Source organism: Thunnus albacares, chromosome 2, assembly GCF_914725855.1.
Source record: "Thunnus albacares chromosome 2, fThuAlb1.1, whole genome shotgun sequence".
NCBI classification, from domain to species: Eukaryota; Metazoa; Chordata; class Actinopteri; order Scombriformes; family Scombridae; genus Thunnus; species Thunnus albacares.
The window spans coordinates 14,324,649-14,345,748 of NC_058107.1; the positions used below are offsets into that span (position 1 = coordinate 14,324,649).

The 21,100-nt window shown below is 40.6% G+C and overlaps 3 protein-coding genes across 5 annotated transcripts in view; all 3 read right to left on the reverse strand.

The window, feature by feature from the left end:
- elmod3 (ELMO/CED-12 domain containing 3) overlaps window positions 1–21,100 on the reverse strand; it is a 21,298-nt gene continuing 198 nt past the window's right edge. The window contains exons 1-14 of one of the 3 annotated variants that reach the window (XR_006406363.1): window positions 11,092–11,183; window positions 9,216–10,038; window positions 8,353–8,424; window positions 8,149–8,223; window positions 7,987–8,056; window positions 7,557–7,619; window positions 7,377–7,465; window positions 6,561–6,684; window positions 6,323–6,445; window positions 5,891–6,021; window positions 5,213–5,289; window positions 4,977–5,104; window positions 3,376–4,164; window positions 1–3,296 (exon numbers count right to left, since the gene is read on the reverse strand). Coding sequence is in view for 2 of the 3 variants with exons in the window: in XM_044367245.1 (XP_044223180.1) it covers window positions 3,914–4,164; window positions 4,977–5,104; window positions 5,213–5,289; window positions 5,891–6,021; window positions 6,323–6,445; window positions 6,561–6,684; window positions 7,377–7,465; window positions 7,557–7,619; window positions 7,987–8,056; window positions 8,149–8,223; window positions 8,353–8,424; window positions 9,216–9,251 (1,239 nt within the window). In the remaining variant the exon portion in view is untranslated. Of the gene's footprint in view, window positions 4,165–4,976; window positions 5,105–5,212; window positions 5,290–5,890; window positions 6,022–6,322; window positions 6,446–6,560; window positions 6,685–7,376; window positions 7,466–7,556; window positions 7,620–7,986; window positions 8,057–8,148; window positions 8,224–8,352; window positions 8,425–9,215; window positions 10,039–11,091; window positions 11,184–21,100 lie in introns of those variants that run through there. The other 2 variants (XM_044367245.1, XM_044367257.1) reach the window with 2 other exon arrangements.
- On the reverse strand, window positions 12,640–15,411 carry star (steroidogenic acute regulatory protein). The gene is made up of 7 exons (XM_044367269.1): window positions 15,184–15,411; window positions 14,816–14,923; window positions 14,456–14,586; window positions 14,160–14,318; window positions 13,828–14,012; window positions 13,552–13,645; window positions 12,640–13,380 (listed from the first exon to the last, which is right to left on the reverse strand). Exons 1-7 carry the CDS (start codon window positions 15,245–15,247, stop codon window positions 13,261–13,263), a joined length of 861 nt encoding a protein of 286 aa, XP_044223204.1. The 5' UTR covers window positions 15,248–15,411; the 3' UTR covers window positions 12,640–13,260.
- The window catches only part of grk5l (G protein-coupled receptor kinase 5 like), a 25,093-nt gene continuing 22,904 nt past the window's right edge, over window positions 18,912–21,100 (reverse strand). The window contains exon 16 of the mRNA XM_044367206.1: window positions 18,912–21,086. Coding sequence (XP_044223141.1) covers window positions 21,003–21,086 — 84 coding nt within the window. The 3' untranslated portion in view covers window positions 18,912–21,002. The remainder of the gene's footprint in view (window positions 21,087–21,100) is intronic.

Consider the following 21,100-nt stretch of genomic DNA (forward strand, 5'->3'; position numbering starts at 1 on the left):
TCGTTTTTAAACAGCATTTATTTAGCTTTCTCCATACAATACATTTAATGTACAACAGCACATACTGTATTCTGAAATAACTCTCAATATAAAATAGGGCTTCTACAATCAAGGTACAGTCATAAAATGCTCTGAGGGACATGACGACGATGGCAACAGTAAAACACCTTCATATAAAGCGCAGGATATTGAGAGAAGTGATTGTATTTGCCGAGCTGCTGCTGTAGGAAGCAGAACTTCAGACCACACCTCTCAGAGCATCCGACATCCTGCAAGAACCCGTTTTTCTTTTCTTTTTTTTTTCTGTTTTTTTAAACTCTCTTGGTTCTGGTTTCACAACTGAGGAGATTCCAAAATCGATGATCAACGCATAAGAATATGATCTATTACAACTGCTGAAAATATAACTTTTGGTAATATGAGAGGATAAATCAGGCCTTGTTTGGATACTGAATATATACCAAGGTCAAAGCATACACAGTATAATGGCTGCTAATCAAGCCTATATCTTTACAATCATATATTGAACTGTTTGTTTGTGACCGTAGCTGTAAAGACTGGATTGTTTGAGTGTTTTCCTGACATCAAACACTTAAAACACAGCAAAAGTATACTGTACTATCACTGAAGCCACAAAAAAACCAGCTCATTTCAACATGGTAAACATCAGCCAATTATAGATTGATTTTAAAAAGGATTTCTTTATCTGCAGATGTGCATCAGAGCGTGTGTGGGCCTATATAGTGTCTATAATGTGTCTTTAAATAGTATACACATAACATTGACCAGCTTTTTGTGTTAGTTTGCTATTACGTAGTGCTTCAGGTGTCGAATATACACATTATATAACATATCCAATTGGTATGAGAGAAGGCCTAAGTACAAGGAAAAGTAAAAAGATAAGAGTCTGACTGAGAGGCCAAATACACATCAGGTGAGAGAGAGAAAGGAGAGATTTGTCTTAAGTCTTGAGGTAAGCAATGTGTTTCAGTATAATGCCCTACAGACAATCATACAGTTACAATCATTAATTCTCTATATACAAACTTCCTGATTTACATACACTGTACTGCTCCTCAGTTTAAAATTGAATAAAAACTAAATGTGAGATCGTATCTGTGGTGCAATTTTATCAAGAGCGAGGAGGGGGAGTCTGACTTCACGAAGCCTGTTTCATGAGGTGGGTGATAATGAACATTTATGGCTATTGAAGATGGCCTGTTTCCTCTTGCATACGTCACACATACTATCAAATATCTACAACAGTGCAAATTTTCCTGATCGATCAAAACACTCGCAAACAATTGGCAAAACTACATCAGCTCATTTTTTCTCAAAGTTATACGGTGGAGAAGGGAGATGGCGTGTGAGCAATTATCTGAGTAGATGTTGACATTGAAAATTTACATGCCTGTATATATATATTTTTTTAAAAATATGTATCCTTTAGGCCTGCATGTTTTAGGGGTCACATCAACTCTGTTTAATGCCTTACATGAATGGAGGAAGTCCACTGTGGCACTGTAGCTCAAATGAAAGAAAAAAAAAAAAAAAAAAAAAAAAAAAGCACTCCACCCCACATGGCTCCACTGGATGTAGGCACCGTTTTTACTGTTACCTTCTTAGAAGACAAGGTTGAGCTCAATAACACGTCATCCCGCATCTCTCCAAAACATACGTTCAACAGCTGCGCCACCTAAACGTGTGTCTACTGATGGAGGCTTAATGCGAAGATGAAATGCATGTGCTATAGTAGTAACAGTTTGCGCACTCATTGACACTACAGACTGTAACTGAGACGTGACATCAACAAGCTTGACGAAGAGGAGGAGGCTATAGGATGCTACAGTACTAGTGCTACCTGAACATGCTACAGATTGAGACTACAACGATGGGAGACGGTTTCACATTAGCACAAAGCAGGAACCAGCTTTGCTGAGGAGCTATACCCATTCTAGGCCACAGAGCCGCTGAAACCAGATGCGTCCAGAACCAACATCTGTTTTTTTAAAAAAAGCAAACAAAAATATGTGTTTTTTGTTTTAGGAGAAATTTTGTCCTCTGAAATTCTATGTACCGTTTTGAAATGGAAAAAAGTACCGTCTTTGCAGCTTGATGGATCAAGTACTTAGTAAAGCTGGCTTATTGTGTGCAGAGGAAAGCACCCCATCTGTAGTCAGTTCCTGTCATACGACACACACACACGCACACACACACACACTCACTCACTCACACACACACACACACTCGCTTGCACAAACGCACAAACCCTGAAGTTAGAAACGATTTCTATCGTCACACAGCACTATTTGTTTTGATTATCATTGAGTAAGAGCTGGGATTGCATACTGTACCATACATCTCCTAGGAGAGGCACCCTTCATCAATATCAGCTCATTCATTTCACCACACACACACACATACATACACACACACACAAGCCTACACACACACACGCACGCACGCACACACACACACACACATACATACACACACACACACACTGGAATAAATTTTTAACTGGTCAAAAAAAAAAAAAAAAAAAATTACAATCACATGCTTTATAACGGAATGTAGAGAAAGCTCATACCAGACCTTCGACTTAAGCCGGGACCACACCAAGCACACAGACTCTGTTATGAAGTATCTTCTTGGCTTTAACCACGAAAAGCTGAGAATGTTCACGAGTCTTTTTCAGATGTTCTGGTGGAATTTAACAGTGTTAAAACTCCCTCTCACGGTCACTCAGCCATCAGTTTAATAACAAAGTTCTGAAGTGCTTTTATACATAACTATGAAGTTATGACGGCTGTCCCTTCGGAAAGGACTAAAATAGTTATTTTTAAAATTATTTAAAATATATCCCCCCATGTTAAGAGGGAGCTCTGGACCTAGTCTATCAGACCGCTGTCAACTGACACCAACAACTGGCTTTGCTGCCGCACACCTGGACAGGAGGGCCCTTTCTTGCACTTTTTTTAACATCTTTCACGACATTTACTTCTTTCATGCTCTAATAGAGAATGCAAAGTGATCAGACCTTCAAAGCAACCTGCATTTGAAGCCTGATCTGTAAGAGAGAACGGCGTCTACTGGTGATTTCTGCTCTCTACTCAAATTATTCTGTAACCTCTCTGGCTCTCCACTCATGCTGAGAGGAAACCTGCTCTTGTTCGCTCCATAGCGGGGCTTGAAACTGGTTACTTTTTTTTTTCTAACCACCCTAAAGTTAACAGAGCGTTTGATAATATGCCTGATGATGACGCTCTTCCACTGCATTACAGGTCGTTAGCATGCTCGTGTGATGGAGCAGTTTCTTGGAGTAGGAGCGAACACCGACCCTTTAAAAAAAAAAAAAAAGCCGTTCCATGCCACGCTCCTGCCTCTGCATTGCTAACACACCCTGGCTGAGAGATCCTAGAGACATATCGTGTACATCGTGGACTTCTAGGCAGGCAGAATCTAATCACAAGAACATGGCAGCTATTGATTTGGCTACTAAATGCACACAGCAAAGTGCAAACATTCACTTTCTTGGTGTTTTGTGACATCTTGTGTTTCTGACCTGCTTCAGCTCTAAATTTGACTGTTCTCTCTTAAGAAAAGTAAATTAATTACAACCCCCGCCCCCCACCCAAAAAAACCATATAACTCTGAAAGACCCCCAAGCTTAATCTGATCAAAGTGCAGCACTCCAGCATCAGTGGAAGGAGCCGAAATGTTTGAATAGGTTCAGACAGCAGGTCCTAGATCAGGGTCTGGTGGGTTCTTCTTCTAGCTCTCTGAAAGTAAGCCACTCACAAACAGGATTGCTCACACACACCCAAGAGCACTCACTCACACAAACACACACACATACACACGCACACATACACACACACACACACACACACACACACAGACAGAGTCTAGCTTAGATGAGTCTGGCCTCTCCCTCCATGTCTGGCGGTAGATCACACACTCCTGTGAAGTGCATCTCCTTTCCCTTGCTTCCCTGTCCCGTCCCGGCTCTGGCCCTGCGTTCGCCCAGGCTAGGAGAGTGCTGTTGGGCCTGAGGGTCTGGCGACGTCCCACGGGGGATTCCACCTGCCCGCCTCTCTTTCAGGAAGACCTCTAGTCGGCGCAGCATCTGCTTGGGGTTCTTTTTGGCAAACAGCTCCACTTCTGAAGGGTTAGAAAAACACACCAACAGAGGGACTCATGTTGGGAAGACAATCTGTAACAGGCCTGTGACACCAATACAAGCGATGACTTCACACCAGTGCAATGCAATAAAAAACTGGAAATACCACCTCGCGGTTGTATGCATCTGCCAACCAGTCAAGTTGCAGTTTACATCCATGTCTGTCCAGACTCATAATATTTGCAGTTAAGACTTTGAAGGAATCTAATAAAAAGGTATTAAGTGTATTTTCTTTATATGTCTTCACATGTTTGGCCAAAAATGCTGATTCTGATAGACAGTAGATGATGCCTCAGATATAGATGTTGCTGCAAAGAAGCAACAAATTCTAAAACGTGGATGCTTCACACACATCTTCAACACGGCAGCACAGAAGATCTAAACAATCACCACAGTTTCAAGGTGGGAACACAAGATTAGTGTCACCCATTCAGTATCCGACCAAATGTGAAATATTGTCACAACCTCCCCTTCTGTTCCTGAGTTATGGCGATGAATAATGGCTAGAAGTGTTTTTACAAAACATTATGATGTCACAGTGAAGTTGACCTTTGACCTTCTTGATATAAAATGTCATCAGTTCATCATTTTATCCTATTAGACATTTGTGTGAAACTTTGTCATAATTAGTGTATGAATTCTTGAGTTACGGCCAAAAACGAGTTTTGTGAGGTCACAGTGACTCTGACCACTCAAAACCTGATCAGTTCATCCTTGAATCCAAGTGGATGTTTGTGCCAAATTTGAAGAAATTCCCTGAAGGCGTTCCTGAGATATTGTGAATTATCTTTACCTTTTAGTACAAAGCCAGAGTCAGCAATGGTCTTCTGTTGGGTCTTCCACAGTTGGTACAGGTGCAGATACGTGGCAACGTAGAACTCATTCAACACACCGACCACTTGCTGACGACGATTGCACTCCCTGGTAAGAGCAAAGGCAGAGAGGAGAGTAGGTGTGAAGTGATACTGTCTGATGCTACAACAGAAGGTAAGGATGCCATAAAACAAAAATGGAGGACTAGTGACTCACTTGGACAAGGCTTCCTCTCTGAGTACTTGCAGAGCGATGCGGGTCATGTTGATTGACATCACACTGAATGGAAAGTTCTAGACCAGAATAAATACACGAGGGAACTTAGAAAGACTACAAGGGCAAGTCCTAAAACATGCTCATCTTAATTTGATCCCTGAGGGGAAATTCTCTTCCTCACTTTAGTTCCCTCTGCATCAATCTAATCCCTGAATGAGTCATTCAAAGTGAACATAAAGATAAAACACATTAGGGCAGCAATCATGTTCATTATCGATTAATCTACTAATTATTTTCTCGATTAACTGATTAATCGTTTTGTCTATAAGATGTCAGAAAATAGTGAAAATGACCGTAAACAATTTCCCGGAGTCAATGATTAAGTTTATGTTACAGTAAATGTCTTATTTTGTTTGAACAACAGTCTAAAACCCAAAGAAGAAAAGCATTAAACCATCACATATGACAAGCTGAAACCAGCAAATCTTTGGCATATTTGCTTAAAAAAATGACTAAAACGATAATTCTATTGCCAAAATAGTTGCTGATTAATTTTCTGTCGATCGACTTATCATTGCAGCTCTAAAACGCATCTCTACAAACGAGACAACACAAGTGTGCAGTCATGCATGCAGTGTACAGCCTTAGAGGGGTGTGCTGATTATGACCTGGTGGTACCTGTGTAGGGTGTTGTGATAACTTGTAGATGTCTCTAGCCAATGGTAGAGTCTCTGGATCCATCACAAAGTACAGAGTATGCATCAGTCCCAGGAAACCAGTGCCACGGAGGTCAGTGGCTGGATCTGTACCTAAAGTACAAGAAAACAATCCAGAAAAGAGAGAAAGCATTCAGTCATAGTGTTTCCCTGTTTGGGGTGAATACTGTCAATAATTGTGGATAGAGATTTTTTTTTCTAAAATAGATACAACATTAACCTACCACACAGAAACCTTCTTTCACTTCATTAGTACATTTATTTAGAGCAACATTTAATATTCTTGAGACATGTACTGCATTGAAATTTGTTATGAACAACTAAAAACCTTTCACATCATGAAATTTAAGAGCAGAACTTCACTAGCGAAGTGAAGAGTGTGAAGGTGTTTTACCCTGAAAGCCGATGTTTTCCCAGTGCGTCCCAAAGCGAGGACAGTCCAGCCTGCTGCCAAGCAGCCTCTTATAAATGGTCTGGAGAACACGCATGTGGACTGTCTGGCTGTTGTCCACATGGCCTATGGACAACAAACACACGCAAAAAGTAAAAACCAGTGGTTTACTGGAAACACTCATGAGTTTTACACCTGGTGGGGATGATTACACAACCCAATTCGGCAAACAGACACTCACACTGTGCGATGGCAAAGACCAGATCCCTCTCCTCCAGGAGTTCCCTGTGCAGTCGTGGCGGTCCAAAGAGGAAGTGTGTGATTGCAGCGAGTCCTGTCCTGCGAATGGTTGGCTGGATGTTCTTCTGCAGGTGGGGGTGGGGATGAAAATAGAATACCACTATAGAGTAGAAGTCGTGATAACTACAGCACAGTTTCAATCCAATTATTCTATTTATGTCTGGACTGAGCAACAGGACCACATGATGCTTTTTTCACTTCGCTTTCACATTTCATGGCGCTAGTTTTCCAGCTGTAGGAGGCAACACTCGATGCAAGTCTTTCCCTTTCTCACCCACATTCTGTAAATTCTTTAACTCACTGAGCAGCAATCCAGGCCTGTATTAAAGACCTTTATTCCTAATTTCCTCTATTTTATAAGCACATTTTATCATTTTATATTTAAGCAAGAATCATCACAGTTTTCTGATCTGTTCCTGTTTGCTGTGTTCATTTGTTGCTGGTGTTCACTGTTAATGCCAAGTCAACACTTCCTCCATCTGTTTCATGTTAAAATACTGCCACCAGTTACTTTCAACTCCTAAGCTACATGGCTTTTACTGTGAACCATCTGAACCAAGTGCTGAGATTCGCTGAAAGTGGCTGAACCTTGAGAAAGAACGACAAAGTAGAATTTACAGAGTGAGAACCTTTTCCTTAATCAGGGGCCAGACTTGATTTGTTCCAACAGACTGCTCCCCCTGCTTTTATTTGAGAGTTGGCCATCACTTAGATAACAGCTTTTGTTTAAGGATTTATGGTATGCAGCGTTCCTTACTAGCAAGTCCCCGAGGTCTGTGGTCTGGAAGTACTGCAGGGCTTCATTGAAGGAGATGAGCGGGGTTGGGTTTGAGTCCTCTGTGAGAGCTGGAGGATTTTTTCCAAAAAAATTTTAGCAACACAATCAAAGTCATCATCATCTTGATACAAACAGGTGAAAGTGACAGATGTATCTGACCTGGTTGGATGTTCTCCAGAGCTTCCCACTCCTGTCTGGCCTTTTCCAACTCTACATCTTCTTCTGTGGAGAGAGAATCACAAAGGTGAGGTAAGAAAACTAAACTAATTCTCTCAACAGTGTAATACACTCTCACACGCACAAACCTCACAGGCTTCAACCCTCAAACAGCATCTACTCTGCCAAGGGGCCATGGTGCAATGGCTGACACCCATCAAGTTTATTCTCTGTCATAAGTCCTTCCTATCTAACAGACCTGCATCATCCAGAGCACCACTGAGACCCTTCTCTTCCTCCAAGCAGGCAACCTGCACTCCTGAGGGAGGTTTTACCTGCAACAGCTGCCTGGTATCTAGGATACACTCACAAATTCCTTTGGGAAGAGGATGCGAGACAAAGGAGAGGTTGTGTGAGAGTATGTGTGTGTTACCTGCAGGCTTCAGCTGGTCCCCTCCGGCTGCCAGTGTCTGCAGAAGACCATTCTGCTTCAGTGCTGAAATCTGCACAATTACCAAACAAAGGATTATCTTACATGCAAGGGGGACCGGGCCATGGTGGTTAAAGTGAGATACTAAAAATGAAATTTAACTACCGGCAGGGATCTGAGCGGTGCGCTGCCGTTGGTGTTGTCTTTGACATTATGACCGATAATCAGTCCATTCATGACCTGAAGAGAAAAATGAAAAAGGTTTAAACTGTTTTTAGATAAAAAGGCTTGATGGGAAAAGAAAATTACAATGAATGAAAGTGAGACAAATGTCCCATCAATGAGAAGTGATTTTTTTTCTGTACTCACAGGCTTATGGTTGGAGTGTCCATTGGTGATCTCCTCTAATGGTTTACATTCATGGGACAAACCGTTCAGGCCCTAAGAAGAGGGCAGCAACAAGGCAGATGCTTATGACATGCACACAATATAAAAATAGTGCAGCTCTCACTGCTGTAAGACAGGTCATTCATGATCACTGAATGTCTCATTATTTTCCTATTTTTTTTAAAGTCCTGGAATTCCTAATATCAACTTGTAAAAAATACAAAGCAAAACAAGCCAAATAAACTCTCAGAGACATGCCAGAAGTTGCACATTTGCACTTCTCTGTTTTACTAGCATACTTCCTGTTTTGATATTTTTAAGCATTGGAAATTAGGTAATTTAAGGGTGTACTTCCTTTGAGGAAGACTGTGCCCTCCCAGTTACACTGCATTCAATGAGACATGAGACATACACTACTCATCCCACTGTTTACAAAAGAAGCAATATACAAGGATAGAGGCCAGGGAGCAGGAGGTAATGTTACGGCTAGAAAACCAAGCTAGAGGATAGCTGCCGCCATGGCAACGTGCCAAGCAAGCCAGACCAGAGATTACAGCTAACGCAGAGGGGGAACTGTTGACCTAAACACATGTGACAGAACTGATTAAACAGATGAGCTCTTAATTGTTTAACATTAAACAACAGTGCAGCACAGGAAGGGAACATTTCTCTATGGGGGTGACTACATCAATATGGCAACAGTAGTAAAAAGCGTCTACTCTTATTTTGTCCGCCTACACAGCAGGTGCGGCTTGCTGCTTTAATGGTGTTACATTGCTGTAAACCCGAACACTTTAATGAGATTAAATTTTACAACTTTAAGACCAAACATGAAAGAATATTACCTCAGGGTGGGATGTGACATCAATGTCTTCTTCCATTGCATATGAGTGTGTTGGCTGGCGAGCGTGTTCCTGATCCTGGCCTCTAAAGGCTTCTGAAATCACGGACTGAAATGGGCTGATGAGCTGCTGCAAGGACCACCATGGTTTCTGTAGTGCACATGTGTAGTGACTGCGAGTATCTATGCTTTTCCTCTTTTTTTCCTCATATACACAGAGAACCTAGTGTCCACAGTCACCAGTTTGATTTCACAAAACTGTCACTGGCAATAGAAATCCATGTTGCACGCATCATATTCTCTTTTTTCTGTGTGATACCGACGATTGTGTGGTTTTGACGGCAGCCTGGTTTTGTTGGCTACTCCAAAAGTCTAACCTTGAGTGTGTACACGGAGAGCAATGTGCAGGTATCAGTCTACAAGAGCTGACTGGAGGAAATGGCTATCCATCAATATACACGTTTCCTGGAAACCTCCCTCCTTCCTCTCCTCCACAGATCTGCTTGGCCACTGGGTTTACTCCTCAGCCTCATCAGAGGTGCACAGAAGCTGGATAATGACATTGCTTTTCAGGGCTGGGCTCTCCCCGTCCAAGACGCTTCATCACTTTGGCACTCAAGACAAATCCAATGAGCACTCAGAGCTACCAGTACAGTTTAATTTACTACATACATCAGAGCTGTGTTATGTCTTCAGCCTCACATGAAACTGCAACACACGTCCAGAGTAAGAACTGCAGGTGTCCGGTGAGATGTGGATCATGGATGGGGTTCTTGTATGGTCAGAGTCCTGAGGAAGGGCTGTCATATGTACACAATATCTGAAAACTAGGACAAGAAATGTAGTAAAGTTAACAAACATTTTAATGAAGCAACACACAAATCCAAATTTACATCTGTGGCTATGCATAAAACAGCAAAATATGTGTCTCAGAACTATCTCAGAATTTTAAAAAATGCAGCTATGAACTTGCTTTACAGCACAAATTTGACACCATTGGTAAAGCAACCTAAATTCATTGTAGGACGAATTTGAGGCACTTATACTTCATTTGAGTCATGCTACTTTATATTTCTACAATTCACTTCATGTATTTGTCAGCTGTAATTACTGTACTTTAGTAATTAAGGGTTGCAATTCAAAACATATGAGTTCATTAAATATGATACATTGTTATAGATTAATATATTCAAACGGTATATAAATTTGATACTTTCACTGTATTTTGCTAATTAACACGTGTGTACTTTCACCTGCATAATATCTTCAAAGAAGGACTTTGGTTATAATGGAATTTTTTTTTTTCCAGTGAGATTTTAAGACACTTTAATGTTAAGGTCTATTGCAAAACATGTAGCATTCAATCAGTGCATAGTAGAAGCAGTGTGTCATGACAATATGACAAAATATGTAGAATAAGTTCATATTTGACAGTGACAGTTGTCTGCTGTAACATCTACAGCAGCAGCCTGACGTCGCCTAGATAACATTATCCGTAGCAGCCAACAAGCTAGCAACCCCGCAGGCACAAAGACGCAGCTACAGCTTCATCTCCAACCAAAGACTGCAACGCCTTCACATACTGCATGAAGCTGGCCTCATTTTGTGCTACACAGTCAAACGATTAATGTCATGAAAATTAAGTGCGGTTAAGTAGCTGAGACCCGCCTGCTAACACAAGAAAAGCCAGCTGTCCGGCTAACTAACGGGCTAGCTATAGCTCTATTGAACTGCAACGGGGGATGGAGTCTGTGCACAAATGCGACAGCAACATGCGGATAAATCTGCTTTTGTCTTTAAAATATATTAAAAACCCTACATAACAATGTCTGTCGTAGCCTGTCTGAGATTATTATGTGATGTGAAGCATTTAAAAGTACCTCAGTTTCTGATTGTTTCTCCCTCCAATCTCAGCTTCCCTTCCCCCGTCCAGTGGCCACGGTAATTTCAAATGCATCTTGGGAATTGTGGTTTCCTGTCGGACTCTGGGCTCATTACGTCATCGCTCTCCGGCTCGGAGAGCAGGGAGGCTGTGACCTCCTTTTCAGTCTACAGATAATAGCAGCTCACAGATATATCTTTACACAAAATACAGTGAAAAGTATATTTTTTCTGTTTTTTTTTTGTTTTTTTTACAGATAATTGTGAATTCATTAAAACTTCTATAATAGGCTATGGGATTTTTTTATTTTGTCTGGATTCCCTGACAAAGTTTTTACAATTCTTGTTTTTCCCCCCATAAAGTGCAGGAATGTTCCTACATTTCTCCCTGACACAGAAAAAAAAGCTGATGTATGAGTTGAATTTCAGTCAAGGACGCACAGATGGATATTGGATGCAAAAAAAGAAAAAAAAAGAAGAAGATTTAATCAAGGCTGTCATCAGTGCCAAGGATTCAATATGACTGCCAGATAGCTTGTTTTGTCTTCCTGGTCCTATTACACAACTTATCTGCACAGGACAATTTTCCCTTTCCTACCCCAGAATTTCTGCGCTCCTTTTATTACACAAATAACGGAACAAGATCTCTGAGTGTCTACAACTCTCCTCACATCTGCTTATGTTCAGATTTGAGGGATTTCAAGCAGATGTCAATTATTACCCTCTGGAACATTCTTTCAAGGAAAAAAAAATGTTTGTTTTGCATTAGTCAAGCCAGCACTCAGAGCTATTCTGCTGAAGTTTGTGTTTTTTAGGGCACGCTGGAGTCAGGCTCAACTGAAAAGGGAATTCTCAAAAAAGTTTATGGGAGAAGGTGAAAAATGGCTAACACTGCTCACAAGTTATTGTCAGCGCACTTCCTATTTCAACTCAGAAAAGTCCCTCAGGCTTTAGCAGTATGACATAATTACATAATTTTGAAGTAATGCTGTTGAATATCTTGCAGCCAATTAAATCATGTGCGACAGAGAGTGAGACCTCCACTCCTCAATTTAAAAAATCCTGGCCCCTGTAGTCAGCACTACATCCAAGAAAAAGAGCTGTTGCAAAACATTTTGGATCGATCAAGTCTAAACAAAATAGGAAAAATGTTACACAACTGGCAATGAACAGATTTCCTGTTTGGGATAAAATCCACTGTTACTTGATCTCAGGGAATGTGCTGCTGGCTCACACCAAACTGCTCGCTGCTGGGCTCCTCACACATCTGAATGGCCAAACACCTGCTCTCTCTGGCAAACTGTCAGTCCGAAAACCCATCAAGGAACAGGAAGACATTTTTTACGAGCTCTATTTTTCACTGTTTAAAAAAGAACATTTAAATTCATCCATCTTCTCCCTGTTGAAGTGGAATATTTGTGAAATCGCTGTACAGTTTCCAAAAAGTTTTTCTGTTCATTTGTATTTTTTTTTGCTTGTGTATTTTCTCCTCTGTGTAAGCAAGTAAGTATGTCTTTATCTTAACAGTGAAGCAAGACAAAATAAAATGTTTTATGAACTTTTATTGAAGTTCTCATGCATCAGGAAAGGACAGAGTAATTATTCTCCTTACTGCTTTTCTGCTTCTCTGAAAGCGTAATAAAAGCATAAAACCATAAATATCAATGGCATTGCAATTGTTTATTCACTTGGCAGTCATTGTAATGCAATGCAACTGTGCAATATCAATAAATAAAACACTGAAATAAAAGTGCAATTTCACAGCAGAGGGATGGACACTATCTGGGGTGTTATCACATGGAAACAACAGGCAGTTTATGACATGTTTTACCGGCTCAGTGTGTCTGCCAATGCAAAGTGGAGTGATCAGAAACAATCATGGCACACAATGTGTAAGACTGATGTCGGTGAGTCAAAATCTCATGACAGATTTTCTATTAAAAGGGCCAAGAAAAACACACATTTTCCAATTGAAACCAAGATCTATGTTCAGATTTTCCTAAAATCTTAGACAAGCATCATCTTCATCTGATCTCCTTAATTTCCTCAGGATTTTCTTATTTAATTAAGCAGATAAAGCAGATTTATATTATTTTAAAATGAGAGGGGGTTGCTCCTCTGCTGCTGCTGAGTGTACTGCTGTGCCAAAGCTCAAGAGGCATCTTGTGTCAGCAGGCATGAGCCATCTCCATAGAAACGTTATTAGCCATCCTTTGCCTGAGGTGGTTGGCAAAGTCCACCTGCGTCTGAGAGAGCACTTTGTTTATGATTGTCTTTGGGATCCAGCCCTGCAGACGACAAAGACAAAGCCAGTATTAGATTGAGTATCATGATGTTTAGTATTGGAATATTATCACATATATTTTATGTTTAGTTACTGTCAGTGTAACTGAATATATTTCAGTGCAAACCAGTGCAGTAACTGTGGAAAAGGAAGTGCAGAGAATGCTTTTATTTACCTTTAGATCTATATTTAGTAACCAGGTGAACTTGGTCTTATTTGGGTCTTCAGCGCAGGGCTTCATAACTATGCAGGTGGGCCCATTCTCCGCTCTGGAAAATGTAATAATCAGTGTTAAGCATCAGCTTAAACTGCATTATATCATCCATCCATTGCACATAAAGAGTGTGTATCCATTGATTTCTCAGATTAATTTACTCCTTAGATACATGAATGCATGCATATCCCATAACAAGTTAATTATTCTCTCATTCTGTGACTCCCTTTGACTCACCTCACCACACCCCTCTGCTCAGGCATTTTCGGGTGCTGAGTGGACATTCCAGCCAGGAAGCAGGAAGAGCCTCGACGCTTGGCACAGCGAACGCTGACAAAGTCCCTTGGCCCCACAACGTTGCCAGGTGTCTCTGCAGACACCTCATGGGTAACCATGGTGTCCTGGCCAATCTTTTGAAGGATCTGGTGGATCCCAATTTGACATTTTAGCAACTGTCTTGCATTGATATGTTTGTTTTTGCATATGTGGCTTTTTGAAATGATGTAACAGTGAATTTCAAGTAGCAGAATCTATTCATATGCCGACACCTGCTGCTGCCTCTCTCTCACCTTGACCTGTTTGACATTTGGGTTCCACTCCCCCATTTGCTCCATGTTTCCCACAAGCTCTTCGTAAAGACTGTCTGGGTGCTGCTCCAACATCACCTCCAGCTTGAACACCTTACCAATGTCAGGCAACATCTTACTCAGGACTTTGTCTCCATTCGCCTAAAGAGGAGTGTAAATAAGTACAGTAATCTCTCAAACTTGAAACAATATATGTTGGATATGTCTCTTACAAGTTGAATGATTTAATACTTCAGTGAATCATTATTCTTATTTTTGAGTCCTGTCTTGATACTCACAGCCACAATTTCAACGGTCCAGCCCTCTTGTTCGCTGAGGATGCTGATGGCCTTCTTCAGTGCGTCCTCACCTTGCTTCACATAGGACATCTCCTCCTCGTTGTACCCTTCCTCCTCCTCGATCCGAGAACCTTAAAATAAAGCAGCAAGGAACTAAAACATATCAGTAAACTTCTAAAACAATGTTTCTGAAATAAATGTCATAAAACAATGTCATAAAAACCCTGACATATCTGTCTACCTCTCAACCAAAAACTCTTATATTATGAAGTTTCATAGCTCTCATATAAAGTCTGTTACTCCATGGAAACACTGTGTGAATCCGTACACTGACTCAAGTGAGTCAGTGTAATAACTCACTGAGAAGGGAGCTTCGTCGGCGGACTTGGCTGATCCATTTACTGGGGCCTGGACCTGCCAGTCTGTTCAGCTCATGGTGAATGGCCACCATTGCATTCTTTCTTAAACCTGGGAGACGGAGACAAACAGCACCCTGTTACTACAATGTTAAATCCACTGATTACACATACAGTGTATCACAAGAAAGGAAATCACAAGAAAATAAAACAACATGAAATTGTTAGCCTTATTTAGTCTTCTTTGATTCGTTTAGCCATTCTGACTCTGGGAACTCCACTGAGAAAAATGTGCATTTTTAAACTTAATGTAAAACAGAGAGGAAACTAGGCCAAGGCTGTGCTCAATGCCTCTTAATGTCTCTCACTCACCTGTCATGTTCCTCATATGCCGGTAGGAGATGCCAGCACACAGTTTGAAGGTTGCAGGCAGCATTTTTCTGTCACGAGAGTTTCTTGCAGCCTTAAGAGAACTAGAAAACTTGCAAAGCAAATTAGATTCAAAAATCTGGCTTAGTTGTAAATCTTAGAGAGAAGAGGACAAGCAGCTGAGAGTGCTGCAGAGAGGACTTCTGAGAGGATTTCTGTCTGTAGACGTTTGAGTGTGTCTGTATATATAAGAGCTCTGCACACAAGGCCACTGTGCTATCACCACATAGATAAACACACACATCACCTCACTGTTCCAATGGCCATGTCGCCAAGGTTGCTTCGCGGACACTACGAGCATGTCTCTCATAAACACTGGGTCAGATAACGTCCAGTGCCCAGGTCTACTGTATTGCTCACACACACACACACACACACATACACAAACATTCTCATACCAGTGGGTGACATAGGAGTGAGCAGCCTCTCTACAGTGATGAGAGTGCCAAAAGAGAGGTCAGTGGGAGAGACCCTGAGTGACTCATCCATCCCTTCATGGTCCATTACAGCCTAAACACTCGCTGGAATTTGAGGGCAGAAAAATTTTCCATTGAGTTTGGCTCGTTTCTTCCTCAATTCTTCGCCTCAATTATGATTGATATCTTAGTTTAGCTAGAAGCATATCTCAAGTGCCCATACTTAACATTGTTTCGTTACCTTGATTTTTGATGACTTTTCTTAATTTTGAGAGAATTGCTTATAACTATGAATTTAAACTATTGACATGTTTCAGAAGTTTGCATTACTTCTGTTTGAGGTCTCAGCTGTAAAACATGGTTGTGTACAATGGTTTTTTATATGCTCTATATCTGTGACTGATACTGACAGTCTTTTTTATGCAGAACAACCCCCACAAATCCTAAATGAGTCTACTAGAATTTCTGTTATTGGCGATTTACAGCAGTTTGTTAATAAAAGGTCTACCAAGGTATACCTTCATTATGTAGAATCACATATTGTACAGGTCTTTGTCTGTAAATGGCTTTTGGCAAAATAAATCAAAAGAAAGAAATCAAACATCAAATAAAACATGAAATATTTCTTTATTTGGTGCAATAACAATGATTTATGTTAAATTTCATATAATTGTCATCTTTATCAAATGTACAAGCCCAGTTTATGGCAAAGGGAAGGGTTGACACTGTAATATCTTTCCACATATTTGGTTTTAATAAGGTCAGACAACAAGAAGAAAATATTTGTGAGAATCCAAAAATGGGGAAGTTAAGCCAATGTCAACAAAACACGAGGGTTAAAAGTGAATCCAAAAACTGTGTTACAGTAATAAGAAGCAAAAAGTAACATTGAGATATATTTTTGTCACATATTATTGTAACTGCTATATTTTATTATTTGCAAGATGATAAAAGATACATATGATACTGTAAACAGGGCATTGCAGTGATCAAGCATGTACAGTATACTCAGCCAACCTACCCTGTATATATAAATGTTAAATTAAACTACTCAATGAGCATTTATCATTGTCCAAAAGCAGCCTCATCAGTGTTTCCATGGCGGTCAGACTTGTAAAACACATTACATTTCATAATGTCGGCATCCAAACATCAACTTCACGACTCTGCTTCAGTCTTTCTGTCACTAAGATTGAATCACACTCTGGAAAAGGCGCACCACGATCTGTTAATAACATGTTTTGTCAAGCAGCTCACATGTTTTGACAACCTTATTCAGTCCGTCCAAGCAAAATCCAAACTATCTAACAGCAATATTGCCTCAGCGAGTTGCGCGTCAGACACACACTCAGAGTCAACAGTGAACACGACCACAGGAATGGAAACCTGTCAAGAGAGTAGCAGGCCATCTGATTAGTGAACAGGAATGTGCACAGAAAAAACAGGAACAGATTAATAAATCCCAAAGAAAGACTGAAGTCACCTTAACCTGCAACCTTGTGTCCCTCTGTCTGGCTGGCAGGAATGACCCATCAGTCCCTCTGGCCTTCTGCAGGGTGGACTCCCTCATTTAAAATGGGAACACACAGGCCTAGTACTATTTGACCAGATGCCCATGTCTCTTGTACTGTAAAACTTTTTTTCTGAGACAATGAATCAGGAGCCAAAGTGGGTCATATTCCTATTTCTAACGGCTGCCTATTTGACGAGCAGCATTATGTTTTAATGAGCTTCAGTTCTGGGGCAAAATGCATTTCTCAAATGTGGATCTGAGTCTGAAAAAGGCCTAAGAACTTGAAGAAGGTCAAAGAGTGTCTCCTGTGAAAACCACTAAACTTTTATTTGCTTATATTGTTCAGACAATGTTATCGTTACTGAATGATAATGTGTATTATAAACATTTTGGATTTTTCTTGGATTTTTGTTATAGAGTGTGCTTAAATAACATTAAAATTAGTTATGTACCGAAATAGCTTCAGGAAAAATAAGGGATGTTTGTATCCATGGCTCCTTTGCATATATCACCTGCACTGGTTTCAGCCCACAGTAGTCTGCTTTGTTCAGGTTCCTCCAAGTACACACATCTGCTTTGTTTCCCATGATTCCACCTGACATTTGTTGCAATATAATGGAGTAATAAAAGGGACATCTCATATATTTATGGCTTTATAATGGTAAAAACTGAGAGTAAAACAGATGCTACCTTTTTTTTTTTTTAGATCTGTTGTGATGTGATTGAATGCATGAAGTAATATCATCTTCTAGTCCTGTATGTTTGTTACTCAGTTCGTAAATTCACCTAGCAACGGTGACTCCCGTGACAGGTGCTTTAAATCCTCATGTGGATGCATAAGATCTGTTTGGAACAACGTATTTCAAAATAAACTTTTCCTGGCTGAAATTATGTTTTTTTTCTACATTGAATAAAGTTGCAGTCATAGATTGACAGCACACTGAAAGGGGTACTCTGGTGATTTAGCGTTGCTCTTCCATTAAGTTGGGACAGATGCTCAAAATCGATGCAGCAGAGGCTCCTGATTTTTAATCCTTATGAGTTAAACTATAAAAACACTGAATCTACACTTCCCATAATGCAAACTTCATGCTCCGAGTTTGTGACCCAGCTCCTTTGTAATGCAGGATTCATTCTAAATATTACAAGTCTTTAGGTTTCCAGGCCTCCAGAGCCATGAAAAACATTTTAATGTACAACTATTTTCATAGGCTGAAAGGTCATGATGAGTAAACTGATCTTGATTAGTAAAATTTACAATTTCCTGTTGAAGAGCACTGTTGTGGGGGAAGTCATCTCCATTGCGGTCACTTATGAATACCATGTTTTTTTCTGCCTTTCCTATTTTTAATTTACCACTGAGGGTCTATGGCCAAGTTGCTCCCCCTCAGGCATTCTCTATGGGACCTCATACTTTGAAATGCTCTGACCTAATGATACAACTGTATAACTGTCTACCAGATGTATGTAGATTGTTTTATATCCATGATTCAAAATGTATTTAAATTATGTTAAAGATGTGTTGTAAAACTGGTGCAAATGTAAAAAAAATAAAGCATTGCAGACAGTCTTGGTACCAATATTAACATAAGAGCTTTGCTGTCTGCTGCTCCATGTACATTAAGGTTTAATATATGATGTTGCGTGCAGGAAAATTACTTCCTCAAAGATGTATTTGAATATGAACAAGGAAATGATCTGTGGTCACAAGGACAGAGGAAACGGAAATAAAGAGGCAGGCGTACTGTGGAGTACTCAAACTATAGCACAGAGTTTATTGGGACTTGAAGGACACAGTGGGTTTGGCTTTCACATGCACTCAGCACTTTGCTGTACATCACATTAAGAAGGAAAACAGAATTCCCTCATCACTTCCCTCCTCTCCTCCTTCCCTCCTTCCCATCCAAACTGTGTGAGTCTCGTGTATTTGTGTCGACGTGTTCCCCAGCGAAACAAACAGAGCATGACAGTCAGAGGACAAACAAAGTGCTGATGTCTGTGTGGGCATTGTCTGGGAGATCATGCGAACAAGGAGGCACTTCAGTCTGATTCAAATTTTCTTTTCGTCATATCAAGAACATATATATATAGAGAGAGAGAGAGGAAAAAAAACAGGCTTTACGTGAGATTAATAAGGACGATTAAATTACTGCATGGACCGGCTTTCACTACTTCAAATAGGAAAATACCACATTCTTAAAACATGCAGAAGAGACTGAGCTCTTCCTCCCTTTTAATTGGCTGTGCTGCTGCGAGAAGGCCACTTCTTTGTGTGGTGTTGCGGGTTCCTCTGGCGTCTTCCTCCACCTTCCTCTGACAATAATATTCGCCGGATGAATAGGATAAATAAAACTCAGATAATATGTCATATACCCTGTGTCTTTGATTACAGCTGGAAATAAAACAAGAGGAAGACCCTTTAGATTGGTGAGGCATTTTCGAAGAACATGTAAATGTTAAATGGGGCAAAATAGAACAACCTGTACATGTGACAACAACGGCTAGGCAGCAATATCTTATACATGGAAAAGGCATAAGGGGAGCAAGAACACTTAAGTTTCGGACTAAACTGTAGAAAACAAGAGGCGTGTCGCAATATCAATACAATAATGTGCCTTGATGATCAGAGGTAAAACATTTTCATTTTGATGAAGAAATAGCATGACATTATTTTAAATTGTGCAACTTGTAAGTCAGGCTGAGTGCATGTGTTCCTCTCCACTCCACGGGGACTGTGCAGAAAACTGAGCAAAAAAAAAAAAAAAAAAGAAGATTTCTGTTTCTGTACAGCATATTACTTTGTTTTTTTCAAACTCCACATCATGTCAAATATAAAGTGACACTGTAAACTGAGGGAGACGTCTGTGCTGTATGGTATACAATGCTAACATCAGTGGAATGAGGTATGCAGAAGCAAAGGGATACAGCTGTCCATACTTACACTTGTCCATGCAATGAAAACACAACACAATTCTCACAATTCTGTCTGTGTGCATCTGTCTGATTGTGTATGTATGTGTATGTGTGTGTGCTTTAAGCTATATGATATGTCTGCAGGCTCATATTTAGAGAATGTGTATAAAACGGATCAGGCAACCCACGTTCTGACCCCCCTCCCGTGATTCTATATGACGGCTAAAAACCTTCAAAAACCATTAAATCAACATGACAACAGTATCACAAAAACTAAACTGTAATCTTTGGCCTGAGTGTATGCAAGGCAATGTACATTATGTGTTGAGGTTGTCGAGGTGATGTGTTCTGAATGTTTAGGAGTGATCTGAGGTACGAGAGGTGGAAAAATACAGAGAAAGAATGAGTTATAGTCAGAGTTGTACAGATGGTGACACTATAGATAGCTGGAGAGATACTGGTACAAGATATAGGCCAGAAAGTAAAGCAGACTCACAATGAATGGAAAAGAAATTCCTTTTCTGGAAAAAAAAAAAAAAAAAAAAAAAAAAATTCACCAAGACCCCATCTTCTATTCCCTGTGGTGGTCTTTATTATACAGTGGATCCCCTGAATATTAGCTTGTTTTCTATCCTTTTTCATCAACATCAGTGGCTCTGTTCTATAGTCCAACAATCCTGAGGGTAAATAAGGTTTGTCCGAATATTTCCAAACGTCTCTGCAACATCCCATAACAAATGCCCAGGGTCTCAGGGCCTGGTCATCCCCCCCCCCCCCCTCCCCAAGTGGGCTGACCATTTAGGCTTTAGACAGGCTGTCTCCGGCTGCTGCTCAGGCCCCGGTTGTGGACCAATCAGCAGTGGGGAAGCCCCTTGGAGCTCCTTCCCTTTGTGTGTGGCTCCCACACCGTCACTGTGCCACTAGGGGGCAGAGTTGGACATGGAGTCCACTGAGTTTACACTGGAAGACTGCACGCGGCTGTGGGAAATAGACACCTCTGGGTGCTAAAGCAGAGACA